The sequence below is a fragment of the Syngnathus floridae genome, chromosome 13 (genome assembly GCF_059516105.1).
Source record: "Syngnathus floridae isolate MCC-2025c chromosome 13, RoL_Sflo_1.0, whole genome shotgun sequence".
Lineage (NCBI taxonomy): Eukaryota > Metazoa > Chordata > Actinopteri > Syngnathiformes > Syngnathidae > Syngnathus > Syngnathus floridae.
Window position 1 is genome coordinate 10,713,199 of NC_142425.1, and position 15,537 is coordinate 10,728,735.

Here is a 15,537-nt window from a genome sequence, read left to right on the forward strand (position 1 = left end):
TGTTTCACCTCCCCACTTCGGGTGTCATTGTCTTCGATTACGCCTAGATGGGACCGGTTGATTAATAGAATTTAATAAACAATAAATAATTACAAATTAATAAATAAATGAATAAATGAGCAGATAATGTCCATTAATTTTGATTTATTCTTTCCCTTTGAGTTCTTCAGAGTGAGTAAAAATTATTTACTCAATAAAAGTAAAAAAAAAAGCTCAACTTATAAAAGGACAAGCATAAATACATGCACTGGAGGAAAGACAGCAAAAAAATATTAACAAGCTTAAATAAACGTAAAAAAAAAAGCTCAAAATAGCTTTAAAACGGCCAAGCATAAATACATGCACAGGAGGAAAGTCAGCATAAAATATTAACAAGCATAAAAACCAGCACCATTGTTCCCATAAGTAATCCACATCTTGACACCACCTGAAAAAAATTGTGGCTGGCTTGTAAAAATTCACAGTGACACTCACACCGCTCACATTGTTACATGTTCTTAGTTTAAAGTTCATTGAAGGTGAGCATTAGTCTTCATCTTTGTAGTTCAATTGCAAATCTTCTCAGTCATCTCTTTCTGTAGGACAACAAAACAGATCACATTAAAATCCGTGAGGTGCAAGCTCATCAAATTACATTCCAAAAAAGTGCTCATGTCTCACCAGGGGCTCAAGTTCAGAGTGGTCGATGAGGTTGAACTCCGAGATGAAGTAGTAGTAGTGCTTGTAGCAGGTATTGATGTGGGCCTCTGCACCCATGCTGCATACACTGTCAAAGTGATGGATGTAAACATGCACAAACACTCTGAAGAGCCGACTCAGGATCTTCTTGCACACCTGCTGGAAATTCTTGGGGAAAGGAACACCTGCAAAAAAATAGATGGATACAATTTCATCCTGACAACCTCCGTTTGAATCAGTAGCACATTAATGAAGCTTCATGAACCACACGCACCTACTCTGGTGGGGAAGATATCTTCATCGTTGATCAGCGACTCGATCCAGTCCATCATCAGGTTCATGTACTTGAGAGCAGGCAGCTTGGTGGGCTTCCTGTAGTCGTCGCCGTCCTGCCACCTGTACTCGTACCTGAGTCCCCCGGACATGATGGGACAGGTACGTTCGGTGCAGTACTCGCTGACCGTTCCGTAGATCAGGTTGATTCTGTTAAAGAAATCCACCACGTGCATTGCGACCCAGTCATTGAGGCTCTCGCCCTCGGGCAGCTGCACCACCTTCCTCAGGTCAAGGCCGGACTTGAGCGAGGCCTGAGCCTTTTTGTACAGTTCAAACCGCTGGGTGCCGGGTTCGAAACGTTTCCTAGGTCGGAACGTTTTGTCTTTGCTGAACACCTGACCCAAACACAAAGCCATGTCCTTAGCAGTTCCTCCCCACAGATGAGCTGTTTGTACTCTCCGGAGTTTAATTGCCTTGAAGATGGCGGGGTGGCCCGGATGGGGTCACAAGAACCTGGTCAAGACTGGCTCCAGATCCTTGGGGTTCACTGTGAAGAATAAACATTTTGAATTTCACGTAATGTCAGTGGTGGAAAGTGTGAGAGTGAATGAAGTGAGGCATGCCATGATAAATGTCAATCATTAACCAAGCTGACTGGTAAACATTTGATTATTATGATTTGGTATTTGGATTATGCGAATTTCCAGGTCTTATGCTCTTTACAGTGAACTTCCAAATTAGATTCGACCTCTATTGACCTTGGATGCAACGTGACACTATCATCAACAATTGTGTGTAAAGTGACTCTACACAATTCCACGTTTTTGTTTTTTTACTTCACGAGTGTCGAAATGTGACAGTATGTCCATTTCTAATTGATAAAACATTTAAGACCCCCCCCCCAAAAAAAAAATGATGGGAAAAAGATGACATAATGATTTTAGTGATCTGCAAAAGAGATCATTTTTCTTCCTCTTCGGTGGGGGTGCGTGAATACGTGGTCATGAGACAGCTCCACAACAAAAGAGTTTCCGAGCAAGACTTAATAAACACGGACCCCTTTGGTACCACAAAAGATAAATCCTTGAGGGCTTCAACCCCCCCCCCCTTCCCTCATAGCTTCAAGCCAAAGCATGTCTGATCCTGCACTCATCTGACGTATACGCATACCTCCCTTGTGTTTGACCCCACAAGCTAAAAAAAACCCTGCCTGGTCTAAATCGGAATACGAGCTTGGTGGCGTTAAAGCAAAATAAGTTCACAAATAGGACAGAATAAGAAAAAGTTGTACCTGCTTGTTGTGCTACAATGGAAGCTCCACAATGTTGACGAAAGCTTTGGGAGAGGCCGGAGTGTATTTTGGAGGACAGCTCCAGCTGCTTTACCCCTTTCTCCTCCCTCTCTTGCTCTCTCTCTCTCTCCCTGTCTCAAACAGACGTTCAACTTGGCTCCACAACAACGCACAAGTCAAGAAAAAAGCTGAACTACTCTTTTGGTTTCCTTTCCTGCAGATGATGTCACATCCTGACTTTGTCTTCTGTGCCTGCTCTTGCTACATATGTGTGAACGCTGGGAAAAGACTTCTTTCAATCCTTCCTCTTTCTTTTCCCTTTACTTTTCCTCTCGCTACCAGCACGTAGAAGCCCGCCCCCCCCCCTCTCCGGTAGAGTGGGCCACGTCTATCCACCACAAGTACAGAGAGTGGAGCACAACAGTGCCGCAAATATGTCCGAATATTTGGCAGAGCGGGCTGCTCTTTTATGACAACGTATCATTTAAATCCTTTAAATGTTTTCATGGAATAAAATGTGCTTCAGTCAAAAGTTCATGATGGGATCAGAGTGATGTGGTTAGGTTATCCCTACAAGGCCCCAAGGTGTTCCCGGGCCCTTTAAAAGTGATCAGTATCAGTTTCACTAGTTTGTATTCAGACCGACAACCCACAAGACACGCTCTATACACGTCGAGGATTTGAGTCACCAAAAGAAACGCCCTCGTGAAACTTCATTCAGAAGTTGTAGGTTGCGGAAATTACAAAGGGAATTTTTTTTGTTGGTTTGTTTTGGTTTTGATAGCTAAAATCACAACGTTACTCAACAGGGTAATTTTTTGTTAATTTTTGTTGTTGTGTCAAATTAGGAAAAAATGCAAGTTTTGGGTTCAGGGGTCAAATCAGATCGTTGTAAGAATCTCCTTTCAACACACCTATCTTTACCTCCTATATATGCGCACATACCAGAATGTGAGTACTTTTGTCACTTGGGTTTTTTATAGGGAATTTTCCAACCCAGAAAGCAATACAAGTTGTAGTAACTCAAATTGGCCACTTGAGGTCCTCCTGTCTTTTAAACTATTTCAGGTATAGCTGGCGCTGCAAAAAAAAAACCCAACAGATTAATGTCATTTGCATTTATTTCGATAGGGAAAGATGATTTGAAAGACATATGGATATGATTACTTTAGATGTTTTTACTTGGGTATCATCTTAAAATAAAGGAGCCAATAGTTGACAACATAAGCAAACTATTAAAGTAGGTATGGAGAGACAGTAGTTGTATAATTATTGTTATGCATATCCTCTAAAGCAATGTGTTCCACTCTAGGAATAGAGTAGAACATTGCATCACCTTAACCTTGTTTACTTCAGTCATAAGTCAGCTTCTAAAAGGCCAATTAAAATAATTATGAGATCATTTAAAAAGCTGTCGCCGCAAAATGTGGCTGCATGACTTTGCCTATATGCCTGCCGCTGTCTCATGCCAGATGTTGGTGTCAACGCAATCGTGTCAAGCCTCAACTGTCAGGCGGATGTTGAAGTTGGTTAAAAAAAAAAAAAGTGACAACTTCTAAAATGTATTTGCTTCATTTGGTGCACCTGCACTCCATTCATGCTTTCTCTATGGTTCGTCCACATTGCTGACATGCTGTAGTTGAACTTCAACTTTAAATAGCATTTACTTGTCCCTTCCAGGAACGGGGTGTCATGAACAAGAATCTTAACTCTTAACTATGACAAGCATGTAGAGCGAAAGCGTGGATTCTATAGAGCACCTTTGTTAAACATCCGGCGGAGCCGTTGTTTGACAGACAAGTACGACTCGGATCAGTTTCTGAGATTATTACGAAAGGTGAACGGGCCCCGCAGGGCGATGACCCTTGTCTCGCTTTTGAAGACTTGGATGGCACCAGGGGGGCTCAGACTCAAAGACTCAAACACAATCAAAACGCATTCTCCTTTCCGGTCAATATTATCAGCACGGAAATCACGTTTTACAAAGTACAAAACGCTGATTGTGTTGTAACGATAACAATGGTATGGTAAGACCACTGCAACGGAAAATTGGAAGGTTCAACTTTTCAAGCAAAACCGGTTTTATCTTACTATCCTTAGCAATTTTTAAGACATGATAAAAGTAATGTTCTGATGATGAGAGAATCATTCAAATATTCTTGTACTTACCATTCATACTTTCAGAATCAATCAAATAACAAGACAAAAATAACAATAGCCTAGTCGTGATTTGAGACTGCTTGGGTGCAGCAGTACACAAACAAATGTCTTTGAACTAAATATGGAGTAATTTTTTTTTTATGATGTCACTGACATTTTTTAAAATTTATAATAGACATATTAGTCCATATCTTTGTCACAACTGGAAACCCTGGCTTGCTTATTTCAAGCGTGATTACCTATCATTCTTTTTTTCTACTAATTCTAAATTGTCTTACAAAGCGTGCAATCATTATTTCAGAATTGCGACTTTTTTTGCGGCATTTTCACTTGATGACGTGCAAATGAGACGATTTACAAAGCGCGCCAGAGAGTTTGACTCCACCTTTCCTGTCTCAAAGGCATTTTGCCGTGCTCTGCTTCAAAGTTTGATGCGGAAATGAACAGGTTGAGGCAACTAGACGCACGCGTCGGGCCACTTTAGCCGTCTCGTTTTGACCGTCTCCGCTGGCTTGATTCGATCCTCTGCCCCCCCAAAAAAGGGAGTGAGTGAGTAAGTAACTTAACATGCCATGAAAAACTTTCCTGCATGTCAACTTATCGAGTTTAGTGCAACTCCATCTCCACTCCATCAATTATGAAGCCGAACTCGGTTTACATTTTCTATTCGTATGCGTTTTATGATTGGATTGCATTATTTATTTGTTTTTTTGCGGCGGTAATTTCCGACACCGATTGTGCTCTATACCATTTGTCCGTCGTCGGAGCTGCTCACACCGACATTATTGACGCACGCCCTCTTCATTTTGGCACTTGATTGAAGTTACATGTATATCAAAATGTGTGTGCGTGCACGTTTGGGTAGTAGTAAGTTAGGGTTGTTAAACAATCAAAAACTCTTAATCGATTAATGCAAGATCGTTAAAGTTAAATACAACTGACTTGTAGGCAGTGATTCTAACATTCCACGAGTGCATGGGGACTGCCCCTGCCAAGGCAAACTTCAAGTTCCTTGCTAAAATACCAACAATTAAAAAGTGCCTTTTTTTCTTTCTTTTAATGGACAAACATTTTTGGTTAACCTCTATTTTAAAATAAATAGGAAAGTCATCGAACAAATGAGTTGTTGAGAATAAGTACGGTATGGGATTTAGTCTTTTGCAATATCAACGTCATTCCCCCCCTTACTTCATAAACTTAAAATACTATTTCCTCACCCAGTTTGGAAATACTTCAAACCTTGCAATTTTCAGTTTAAAAATAAAAAAAGTGGGGGCGGGGGGTTTTCAAGTTTTGCATAGTGTGTTGCCCGTGGTGTTTAATTATGCAAAGCATGTAGTTTACACAGCAAACTGTCACATTGTTGGACTCTCAAATTCAAATTGGCCTGACATAAACAAGTAGCAGGCCTAAACATCCTGTAAATAATAGTGGTGAGTTAAGGTTTAAACTCTTTATACTGAGTTTAGCATCTCTGTTGTCAAATAGTTATAAAGGTGACCTTGGCATAATATATTTAAAACTTATGAGCATATTTGCAGGTTAAAACTTTTTAACTATAATTGCTTCTGAAATATAAACAGGCACTGTCAAGGATGATGTCATTTGTTGCAGTTATACATTGGCGGCTTGAACGTGACATTTTGGCAGAAGCCTGTGAATGCGGCTTTTATTTCATTTCCTGTGACAGGAAGTCCGACCTGCAAAAGCGCGTTTACTCGGGCCAATTGAGTCCCTTGCAAATTTCGACAGGATCAATAAAGCAACCAAAATAGTCCCATTAGTGTTGTGAAACATTCCCTAGACACAGCAAGGTGCTGCTTTCAAACAAAATATCCCTGAAAATCATTTTTAAATATCCTGCAATAACAAGTGTAAGGGTGTTTTCACACAAATTGCAATCTATTTACCTGGTTCTAAAATTGCAGTTCACCTTTGTCCTCCTTTCCAACACAGACATGCTGTGAGATCATCAAAATATGTTTGAGTGAGTAGCCACACCTCCACATTTCAGCATTTCCGTTTGGTAATAGGCATCTGCTGAAATGCAGTTTCTCCACTATCGCTAATGAGCTCATTGGTAAGGATGCAGCGGTGTGCTTTTGTTGTCTTGTGGAAAGTTCCAGAAAAGTGAATCATAGGCGAGAGAGGGAGAAACCTGTGGAGGCAAGAGGGAGGGAAGGTGTGGCATTGGGAGAATGAGATCAGTAAAGGTGAAAGGTCATCCATTTCTAAACAAGGGGGTCTCAAGCAGCTGCACCTTGTCCTCAGGCTAGTCATGTGACATTCCAATAAAATTAGAGGGGGGGGCTGTAACAGTAAACTACTTGAGTAGAGAGTAGCTTCCATCCTGTTTATGCAATTCTTAATTAGGTTTTGTTGAATACTCTGAATTTTATTTTTTACTTTAAATAATCCCGACATTGCAAAGGGATTAGATTATGACCCTTCAGTTTTTATGTTGTGTTTTGCTACATAGCTGCGGTATGAGCTAGGGGTGTTTGGTAAGTTAGTTTTTTTTTCTCCGACAAAGCGGCAGAGCAAGTTATGTTGACATTGAGTCGTGAAGAGCGTAGAATGACACCAGCTTGTGACTGCTCATTTTGACTTTGGCTCCATCCCCGCTAGCCTCAGGTTGCACCTTCATGTTTTGTCCTCCCTATTGGTTTGATTTATTCAGTTCTGAGGTGGATAATTACTTCTCGTGCGCATTTACTACATCAAACATGGGTTTTCATTATTTCTGGGACATTGCTAACTTTTTTCTGAAAATTTAACACGTCATCATAGATTCTGCACAATGTGACAATAACATGAGAGCTCTCACTCTGTACATACATGAGTATTTGAAATCTATATGCGAGTGAGCCTATAGTACATTCCAAATGTTCACTGTCTTGACTAACATGGACTAGTAATTTTTAAAATAATATAGTGTAATATTTCTTTTTATATTTCTAAAATTTCTGTTATTATACAATTCTTGTCAGGAGTAACTCATCCATAATTTTTTTTCTATTTTTAAATGTCGCAGGTGTTTTAGCACTACGTGTTGTTTTGGCATGCACTTGAATTTTTATTTTTTTAAATTTCTTTGTGTGGTCTGGATGTATGAGCGCACTGCAAATATTTCACACGGTGCTTCTACAACAGAGCAAGTTTGGCCCTGACAGCAATGGCAGACTCGAAATGTCGATTATATATGTTTGCACTCGTTTTGTTAGTTGCACACACACCTAATGGTTTAAATATCATTGAGTTGTTTTGCTTCAAACTTATAGCAATTACTGTGATAATTACTCGCATGGCAGCAAGTCAAGCTTTTGAACTCCACACCCAATGATGACATTAGGTCATACGTTGCTATCACGGAAGATTTCGAAGTGTCGTTGCACGCAAACGTATATCAGAAATACATCTTGTCACAGGAATTTTACTGGCGTCAGCATTTTGTGGCCTATCTGGGTGACGGTGGCTGCTAACTAAATAAGGTCATTGTAGATTTCGAGTGTGGTGATGAACGATTGATCGTTTTTTGATCGGATTTGTGATTCTAGATAATGTGCTGCATGAACGCACTCAGATTGAGGCACAAGATGCTAGCTGGCATCAAAATTGTCAAAACTAATCATAACTTTTGTGGTAGCAAATAAGATACAGCATCGTTTTCACTCAGGGCAGATAAGTCACAATGCAAGAAGCCAATGCTAATTGCTAAGCTAATATTTTTGGTCGCTACACAAAAAAAAAAAAAAAAAAAAAAAAAAGTGATGAGGTGTACTCTACATAGAAGTTATTTTCATGGAAGTCTGAAAACCAGTTATGCCAGCAAACTAGGTTTGTTATTAGTCATGCTTTGAGCACAATTAAACTTATTAAAACATACCTTTAATCTTTTTTCAAGTATTTAAGTATACTTAACTTTATTCTGACCCTCACAATACTTCGATCAATTATGATAGCTTGATGCCATTTGTCACTGCCAGTGGAAATTTACTGATCAACTGACACATTCAATTTAATTAAGTGAACTGACATTAAATTTAAACAAAAAAGGATTAAACATTGAATATTTTAACACCTTGAATGGTATCAAACCTTGAATATTCAAATCCTGCGCTTTCATAACTAGCTTTTAAACACAACCACAATGATTGACATTTGCATTTCTGCTATTACGGCTTTGTTTCTAAGGTCGTAATTTTGACAAGGCGTTGGCCTCACGGGACGAGATGACAATCATTTTAAAGCGACTACGCTGCGGGATGATGATGTATTTTGTTGTCAGGTGTTTTGTGTGGTATTTGGAGGAGGGACGCCCGACTCCTGCTGCCACCACCACCCGTAAACCAGCAACCCAACGGGGCTTGAGTGACAAGTCAAACCAGCCCAGTCGGTCTGTGTACCAGGTTGCCTCGGCACTTTTAGTCCAGTCCAGCTGATTTTATTATTTTAAACTCGTTACTATATGGAGCATTTGCCGTGTCATGTTTTTTTTCTCCGCACCCGCAAATGACCCGACTAAGTGGCGCTTGTCAATCTTATGAATGAAATTCCTCTTCCTCCGTGTGTATTTTTTTCCCCTTTAATTGCCTTTTAAAAAAAATATTTTAAGTCACAATTGGGGAATGTCACTAGTGCTATTAATACTTCATATTTGGGTGTGGCAGGGATAAAGTCTGATTTCGGAAACCACTACTTGTGAGGAATAATGAGGTGCTAAAGTAAAGAGGCATTCCTGTCATATGCAGTCAGGTAGCTAGCTGAGATTTGTTGTCATCAAGTCCCATTTTTGTCTGAGTTTGCTCGCCCTCGAGTAAACATCATGGTCGTTTGGGGATGGTGTTGATTGACAAAGCCATTGTTTGTTTTATGTGTGTTGGCAATGTTGCAAAGTCCAACCAAGATGGAAATCTAAAATGTAGAGCACACCCAAAGGTGGAGAAATCGCTCGATGAACTAAATTGACTTTAGTGATGTTATTTTTCAGTCATCCTATTATATAACACAATGAGAAAAGATGCTAACAATGATTATGCTAGTTATTATTTCTTGTGATCTGCATTTCACTCACTCAAAACACAATTTTTTTTATGGTCCTCTTCCCTCTTTAATTTACAAGTCAAATTTATCATGTTTTTGGGCCTAGGCTTACACTCAAATTAAAACGTGAATCAATATGAAATTTCATTAGAGTTAACGTACTATGTTAAATGTTCTCCATGACAACTTCGCAACATTCAAGGGTGGCATAAATATGAGTCAGTAAATCAAATTGGATTAAGACTATAATGTTAATGATTGGTGGGCTTATCACGTCAACATTTGACAAATATGAGTCAGTAAATCAAATTGGATTAACACTGTTAATGATTGGTGGCCTTATCACAACATTTCACTTTTAATGAAATATGATACACTAAACCTCGTGTATATTTTTAACAAATAGCACATTTTTCTTGTCTCTTTGTCAAATTTCCGATTTGAACACTATGAGGCTCGTTCAGCAAACTGTGCCATAACAGAACAATGGCTGGCCTTGACCATAGCGGGTGCCATTGATTCCTCGCCCGCTTCATCTTCCCACCCTAGTGAGGACAAACGGGGCAATTTGAGAGCCAGCTTTCCATGCCAATGTGTGTGTAGGGTGTGGCCAGGAGAGTCAGTCGTTGGGAGGAGAGATAAAGGGGTCGTACTGAAAGTCAGGCCGTGCTCTCGCTTCCATTCGTGTGTTTAGAGTCTACATCTCGTTTCTCTATTTCGCTCTCAGTCTGTTTCTGTGCTGGTTATTCATCCACCGGTGTGAGTCAGGGAGGGTGGAGAGTCGGAAGACGGCTGTACCAGTCACGTCTGTCGGTTGATTTTTTTTTTTTTTCTTTCCATTCCCTCCCCTCTGTTCCACACACACACGCTCATTCTCTCCCTCATCGCACTGCAGTTTCTACCCGCTCCACTCTTCTCTCCGAGAGAGAGAGCAAGCGAGAGAGGCTCCCGAAGAGGATTCTCTCAACGCTGGCTTTAGTTTTTCCGAAGCTGGAAAGTCCTCTTTTTTTTCAGCAGGGTAAGTTTAAATCGAACTAACTTGGTCATTTGATTTATTTTCATGTGAGTACTGGAGGTTAAACTTTTCCCCTAACAAACAGATGCTTTACTTTTTACTTTGGGTGTTCATTTTTTTTTTTTTAACTCCCACATCCCTTATCCCTGTTTGTTCATCATTAACTCTTCCCACCTTATTTTCCATCATGTGATTCATTCACTGAGCAGGAAGCACTCCACTTTGTCTCCTTCACTAGATGTCAACCCGCCACTTTGTTGTCAAGGCTAAGCTCAAACAAACCATGGTTGAAAATCCAAATGTTATATCGTGTTGTTTTTCTGGTTTTAGCATTGACGGAAATTGCTGAGGAGATAGATCACGGGTAATGGTGTCATGTGGCTTGGGAAAAAAGAAAACTACACACGCTCTTAGGGAAGTTTCTGGCTTCTAGACTTGGGGCATTGTTATCGATGAATTGATGCAATGATTGTTGCACTCGATTGGTGCAGTTAACGTGCTTTCGAGGAACAAGCATGATGTCAAGACGGGCAAATTGAGGTCAATCTGTGTTGCGTCACACCTCTGGGCGGACTTAATCTCCTCACAATAACAAATTAAGTGCCTATTGTCAAAAAGGAATATGGTTAAATTATTTAAAGGTGTTTTTTTTTAATTCTTTTAACAAGTGCTACCTTTACAATCTGGTGTGTTAAGACTATCGGCATTGTGGTGCCGTTTAGTTGTCGTTGAAGTGCTGGACAAAGTGCAAAGACGGAGGTTTAATTTCAATTCCCTTCAACTATGATCTTTATCTGGGTTTCAGGTGATTTATATATATGTTGTTTCTCCCTATCCTAATGGTTGTCATGGTTGGGAGATTTTTTGAACTCGAATGGACGTGCGATTATTTCAGACACTTGTCATACTGGCATTACTGCAAAAAAAAAAAAAAAGGCCTAGTTAACGGATCAGCTCCACCTTCCTTTCAGCTGGTCCGCTACATTGTTTTCTCCGGCTTAACTGTTGAGCATTTTTCCTCAGATCAAGACCTTGACGTTTGCACATGAGGGTGCGCTTGCTGAAATGTGAGGCGCCCGCCTCAAATACCAGCTACAGCGTTATGCGTAAGAGTTTTGTGAAATGTCATTTATCTGATCTTGTCATGCGTTACGGCCAGCCGAATAAGTTTCGACGAGTCAGCGGGAGAACTTTCTTAAAGTGAGTGGGTCCATTGTGTACATGCAGGCCCAAATATTTTTTTTTTTATTATTTTCCTGGTTAGATGGTGGTTTTGCTGTTTGGAAATGCACGATTTGGTGAAAATTTTGAATCTATATAATTACATCCTGAGACACTTATGCTATTCATTAACCTGATTTGCATTTTTTTTGTTAGCATTAAGCCAAACTAAAATGATTAACACTGTGGTTTTAAATATATAATGTGGAATTCTCTTTTAGTTTGTCAGTTAAATATATAATATGGAATTCTTTTTTAGTTTGTCAGTTAACTAAGCGTTAGCGTCAAGAGGACTGAAAGGTTAAAGCTCTGTTTGTTTTAGATACACAAGGTGTCATTCTGTTTTATGTTTCGTTGAATTTAGTTCACTGCTATTAAGGCAATGCTGTCCTTGGAAAAATGTTTTTGTTCCCTCCCTCACTTACATGGCCAAAGCTTCAAACAAATAGTTTTTACTGAATGCATTGCCTGGAGGCTTTTAATTCCAAACCCATCGGAGGGAAATATTTAACCCGCCTTTGTTTGCCGTCCTTGGCGACAACATATCTGCTTGTAATGATATTGGCTTAAGGAGGGCCGGCCCACTCTTGTGTGGTCGGTCATTGTTGATTGTACATCAAACAATGGCGCTCTCTTACTCCACTTTCAAAGGTGAACATGTCCCATTTGTCCTCAAAGACCCTCAGTTTAGTGTGTTCATGCTCGCCATATTTCTAGTTCAACTTTAAGATTGCAGAGGTACAACAATCTCGATCTACAATCTAATTTTTGCCGATATTTGTGTGTCGGGGCTGAGAGTAGCGAGGAGTGGCGAAAGCCATCCCACTCCCCCACCCGGCCCCTCCCCATGATGTCAGGCCATGTCGCATGAGCTAAGCCGGGCATCCTGTAATTTTCATTGGACTTGTTTGGTTTGGGGAAGTACTTGGCTTTTTTTTTTTTGTCTGCAGCTGAATCAGCAGGTATGTCCTTAAATGCAGCTTCTTGCTTTGTGAGTGATGTCGTTTAGTAGCGTGACGTTGAAGATGTTTGGAAATTCTTGCTGTTTGATTTGCTAATGTGTGTGGAAATTACAGCGTTGAGTAATGATTAACCACTTTTTTTTTTATTTAATGAGGGCTGATCTTGTGCAGACTGTCACAAGGTTCCGCAAAAGAAACGGACGGAACAAATTACTGGAATAATCATTGTAGTTTTATTTTTGCATTTGTGGTATGTTTCTCAAATTTTTTATTTTATTTTAGGTAACTGGCTACAAAACAGCAAACATGCTGCAAGAGCTCAAGGAGTTTGGCTCACACGCCATGGATATATACGACTACCTCGTCGCAGGAGTTGGTCAGTCTCCTTTTAAGTAACCTTCTGGATTTTCTATTTTTATTCCATTTCACAATCGTCAACCGCTATTTTCTTCCTCTAGATCCTCGAGTGAAGAATCATTTCCTGATGCAGAGTCCTGTTCCCATGACTGCAATTTTGCTGTGCTACCTGTTCTTTGTACTGTACCTTGGCCCTCATATTATGGCCTCCCGAAAGCCTTTCCAGTTAAAAGAAGCCATGATCGTCTATAATTTTTCACTGGTGGTGCTGTCGATATACATCGTCTACGAGGTGAGTCTGCTTTGCATCTCCGAGTCTGCTGAAGCTGCATTTTGCATGTTGTTTCAAAATTTTAAGTCGGTTTGTTTTTTAAGTTTTTGATGTCTGGATGGGCCACGACGTATACTTGGCGATGTGACGCGATTGATATGTCCGACAGCCCTCAAGCACTTCGAGTAAGTTTGGATTTTTTTATTTTTTTCTATTTAAAATAGCTCAGATGGGAATATTTGTGGGTATACTGAAAGCTAAAAAAAAGTTTGAAGTGAAGCATTTTGTTTTAGTAGTTATGCTGTCTCTTATTTTAAAATTGCAGGTATCTTAGAATGACTCTTCCTAGTGTTTATTGTGGAAATACAGGAAAATGTTGCCACAATAGATAAAGATCTTAACAGTTGTGCAAAAGTCAGCATTAACATTGACACAGCATGAAAAAAGGCGACCCCCCTCCTTCAAGAAAAACTAAGCATAGCTGAACAAACATGCACGTACCGTGTTTATGAGCGGTGGTCTCTTTTTTTTTTTTGCCTCCTTTAGATGGTCGAGGTAGCCTGGTTGTTTTGGTTCTCCAAAATTATCGAGCTCATGGACACTGTAAGTAACAGTTTGTGATTAGCATGAACATTGGTGTCAGTCAAGTTTAGTAAAGACAATTTTATTTTTGGGATAGATCTTTTTCGTGTTGAGAAAAAAGAGCGGCCAGATCACCTTTCTGCACATCTTCCACCATTCTTTCATGCCCTGGACTTGGTGGTGGGGAGTTGGCTACGCTCCCGGTGAGTACACAAAAACTCAAACTTCGATCGCAGACGTGACTGTGTGTCTCTTACATACCGTTCTTTTGCTATCTTGTCAAAAAGCCTTTGTCTCTCCACAGACTCTGGCCAGTGATAACCGTTTATAGTCTGATGGAAACCTGGAATGTCCAACCACCATTTTGTTTTGAAAAATTCTTTCAATTGTGACTTAGTCCATGGAAATACACCAAGAGCTTCTCATTTAGCTGTTAGCAAGATTTGAATGACTACGGTCTCGTGGCTACGGTCTCGGATTGGCTCGTTTGGCTCTCCATGAGAAGAAAATTAATTTTAGGCATCAATAAGATGGGGCCAGAAAGGGATGTTCAACCCCCATAAAATATACAAATATCAAAAAATACAATTCTAGTGTTGGCTTAAGATGACAGAAACACTTGAATTTTTTTACCTTTATGTTCTGTGTTTCTGGCCTTAGGTGGAATGGGCTCCTTCCACGCAATGGTGAATTCTTCCGTCCACGTGATCATGTATTTCTACTATTTCCTCGCTGCTGCCGGACCTCGCTTCCAGAAGTTCCTGTGGTGGAAGAAATACATGACAGCCATTCAGCTCGTACGTAGTATTGAACTTCTTCTTCTCCTTTACCGTTTCACTTGAGCTCCTCACTCATCCGTCTTGGTTTGGTTCCCCCTTGCCAGACCCAGTTTGTCCTGGTATCCCTCCACGTGACTCAGTATTACTTCATGGACAGCTGCGACTACCAGTTCCCCATCATCATCCACATGGTGTGGGTTTACGGCACCTTCTTCTTCGTGCTCTTCTCCAACTTCTGGGTTCAGGCCTACGTTAAGGGCAAGCGGCTGCCCAAGCAGGACATCAAGTCGCGTCACAACGGCACGGCCGCCGCCGCCCCCCCTGCAGTCTACGCTAACGGCAAGCACCACGAAAACGGCATCAAACACACCAACGGTACCACCAACGGTTCGGCCCACTACGAAAACGGCAGCGCTCCCATGGGCAAGATGAAGAAGGCCTAGGGATGCAAGAAGAAAACTCCCCAAAAAGTATGACCTCACTAAGCCGATGCACCGATCACGGATTCCAAAGATGATTTTGGCTGTGTTTCTTGTCCTATTTTGAGTTGTCTCTGTGAACCGTGGGAGGGAAGTCACGCGGTCCATGACTTCCACAAAGGGGGATTCCACATTTGGTTGGTTCGGTTGTCTCTCTGAGTTTTTGGGGGAAAGCACAATTTATGAAGAGAAGATATTCACTGACTTACGAGTTTAGTATCACACTGGTTGCCTTAAACCCCTTTGTGGACAGATGACTGTACAGAAGACTTGAAAATACTTTTTACCTGTAAATAGTTTTACAACCAAATGACTAATTGTATTGGTTAGGCTTTCTACTTTCTAAATTGTGTATTTAAAAATAAAATGCCAATAAACCATGATAGAAATGATCTTGGATGCATCTTTTTCTATTTCATGTGA

The 15,537-nt window shown here is 40.5% G+C and overlaps 2 protein-coding genes across 11 annotated transcripts; one reads left to right on the forward strand and one right to left on the reverse strand.

Moving 5' to 3' along the window:
* Positions 1–129: 129 nt before the first annotated feature.
* On the reverse strand, positions 130–13,883 carry mob3c (MOB kinase activator 3C). Of its 7 annotated transcripts, XM_088394548.1 has the most exons (7): positions 13,776–13,876; positions 6,316–6,563; positions 3,170–3,325; positions 2,246–2,376; positions 953–1,501; positions 661–863; positions 130–575 (listed from the first exon to the last, which is right to left on the reverse strand). In XM_088394548.1, exons 5-7 carry the CDS (start codon positions 1,368–1,370, stop codon positions 546–548), a joined length of 651 nt encoding a protein of 216 aa, XP_088250674.1. In that variant the 5' UTR covers positions 1,371–1,501; positions 2,246–2,376; positions 3,170–3,325; positions 6,316–6,563; positions 13,776–13,876; the 3' UTR covers positions 130–545. The 7 variants fall into 7 exon arrangements, with proteins under 7 accessions (XP_088250674.1, XP_088250672.1, XP_088250671.1 ...); XM_088394546.1 differs by lacking the exons at positions 6,316–6,563; positions 13,776–13,876 and adding an exon at positions 4,415–4,713 and having other exon boundaries at positions 3,191–3,325; XM_088394545.1 differs by lacking the exons at positions 6,316–6,563; positions 13,776–13,876 and adding an exon at positions 4,415–4,713.
* Positions 4,795–15,506, forward strand: elovl1b (ELOVL fatty acid elongase 1b). 4 transcript variants are annotated; one of them, XM_088394538.1, is made up of 9 exons: positions 4,798–4,958; positions 10,344–10,466; positions 12,929–13,022; positions 13,105–13,295; positions 13,379–13,459; positions 13,821–13,877; positions 13,954–14,059; positions 14,517–14,653; positions 14,740–15,506. In XM_088394538.1, exons 3-9 carry the CDS (start codon positions 12,953–12,955, stop codon positions 15,076–15,078), a joined length of 981 nt encoding a protein of 326 aa, XP_088250664.1. In that variant the 5' UTR covers positions 4,798–4,958; positions 10,344–10,466; positions 12,929–12,952; the 3' UTR covers positions 15,079–15,506. The 4 variants fall into 4 exon arrangements, with proteins under 4 accessions (XP_088250665.1, XP_088250664.1, XP_088250663.1 ...); XM_088394539.1 differs by lacking the exon at positions 10,344–10,466 and having other exon boundaries at positions 4,795–4,958; XM_088394537.1 differs by lacking the exons at positions 4,798–4,958; positions 10,344–10,466 and adding an exon at positions 12,600–12,646.
* The last annotated feature ends 31 nt before the right edge of the window (positions 15,507–15,537 follow it).

Excerpts from the sequence above, each read along its gene's own strand:
- mob3c (XM_088394552.1), bottom strand. The coding sequence starts at position 1,370 with ATGGCTTTGTGTTTGGGTCAGGTGTTCAGCAAAGACAAAACGTTCCGA. Across the intron at positions 864-952 it reads TATCTTCCCCACCAGAGTAG|GTGTTCCTTTCCCCAAGAAT; the intron begins GTGCGTGTGGTT and ends ATTTTTTTGCAG. Across the intron at positions 576-660 it reads ACTCTGAACTTGAGCCCCTG|AAAGAGATGACTGAGAAGAT; the intron begins GTGAGACATGAG and ends GTTGTCCTACAG.
- elovl1b (XM_088394539.1), top strand. The coding sequence starts at position 12,953 with ATGCTGCAAGAGCTCAAGGAGTTTGGCTCACACGCCATGGATATATAC. Across the intron at positions 13,460-13,820 it reads ACAGCCCTCAAGCACTTCGA|ATGGTCGAGGTAGCCTGGTT; the intron begins GTAAGTTTGGAT and ends TGCCTCCTTTAG. Across the intron at positions 14,060-14,516 it reads GGGAGTTGGCTACGCTCCCG|GTGGAATGGGCTCCTTCCAC; the intron begins GTGAGTACACAA and ends TTCTGGCCTTAG.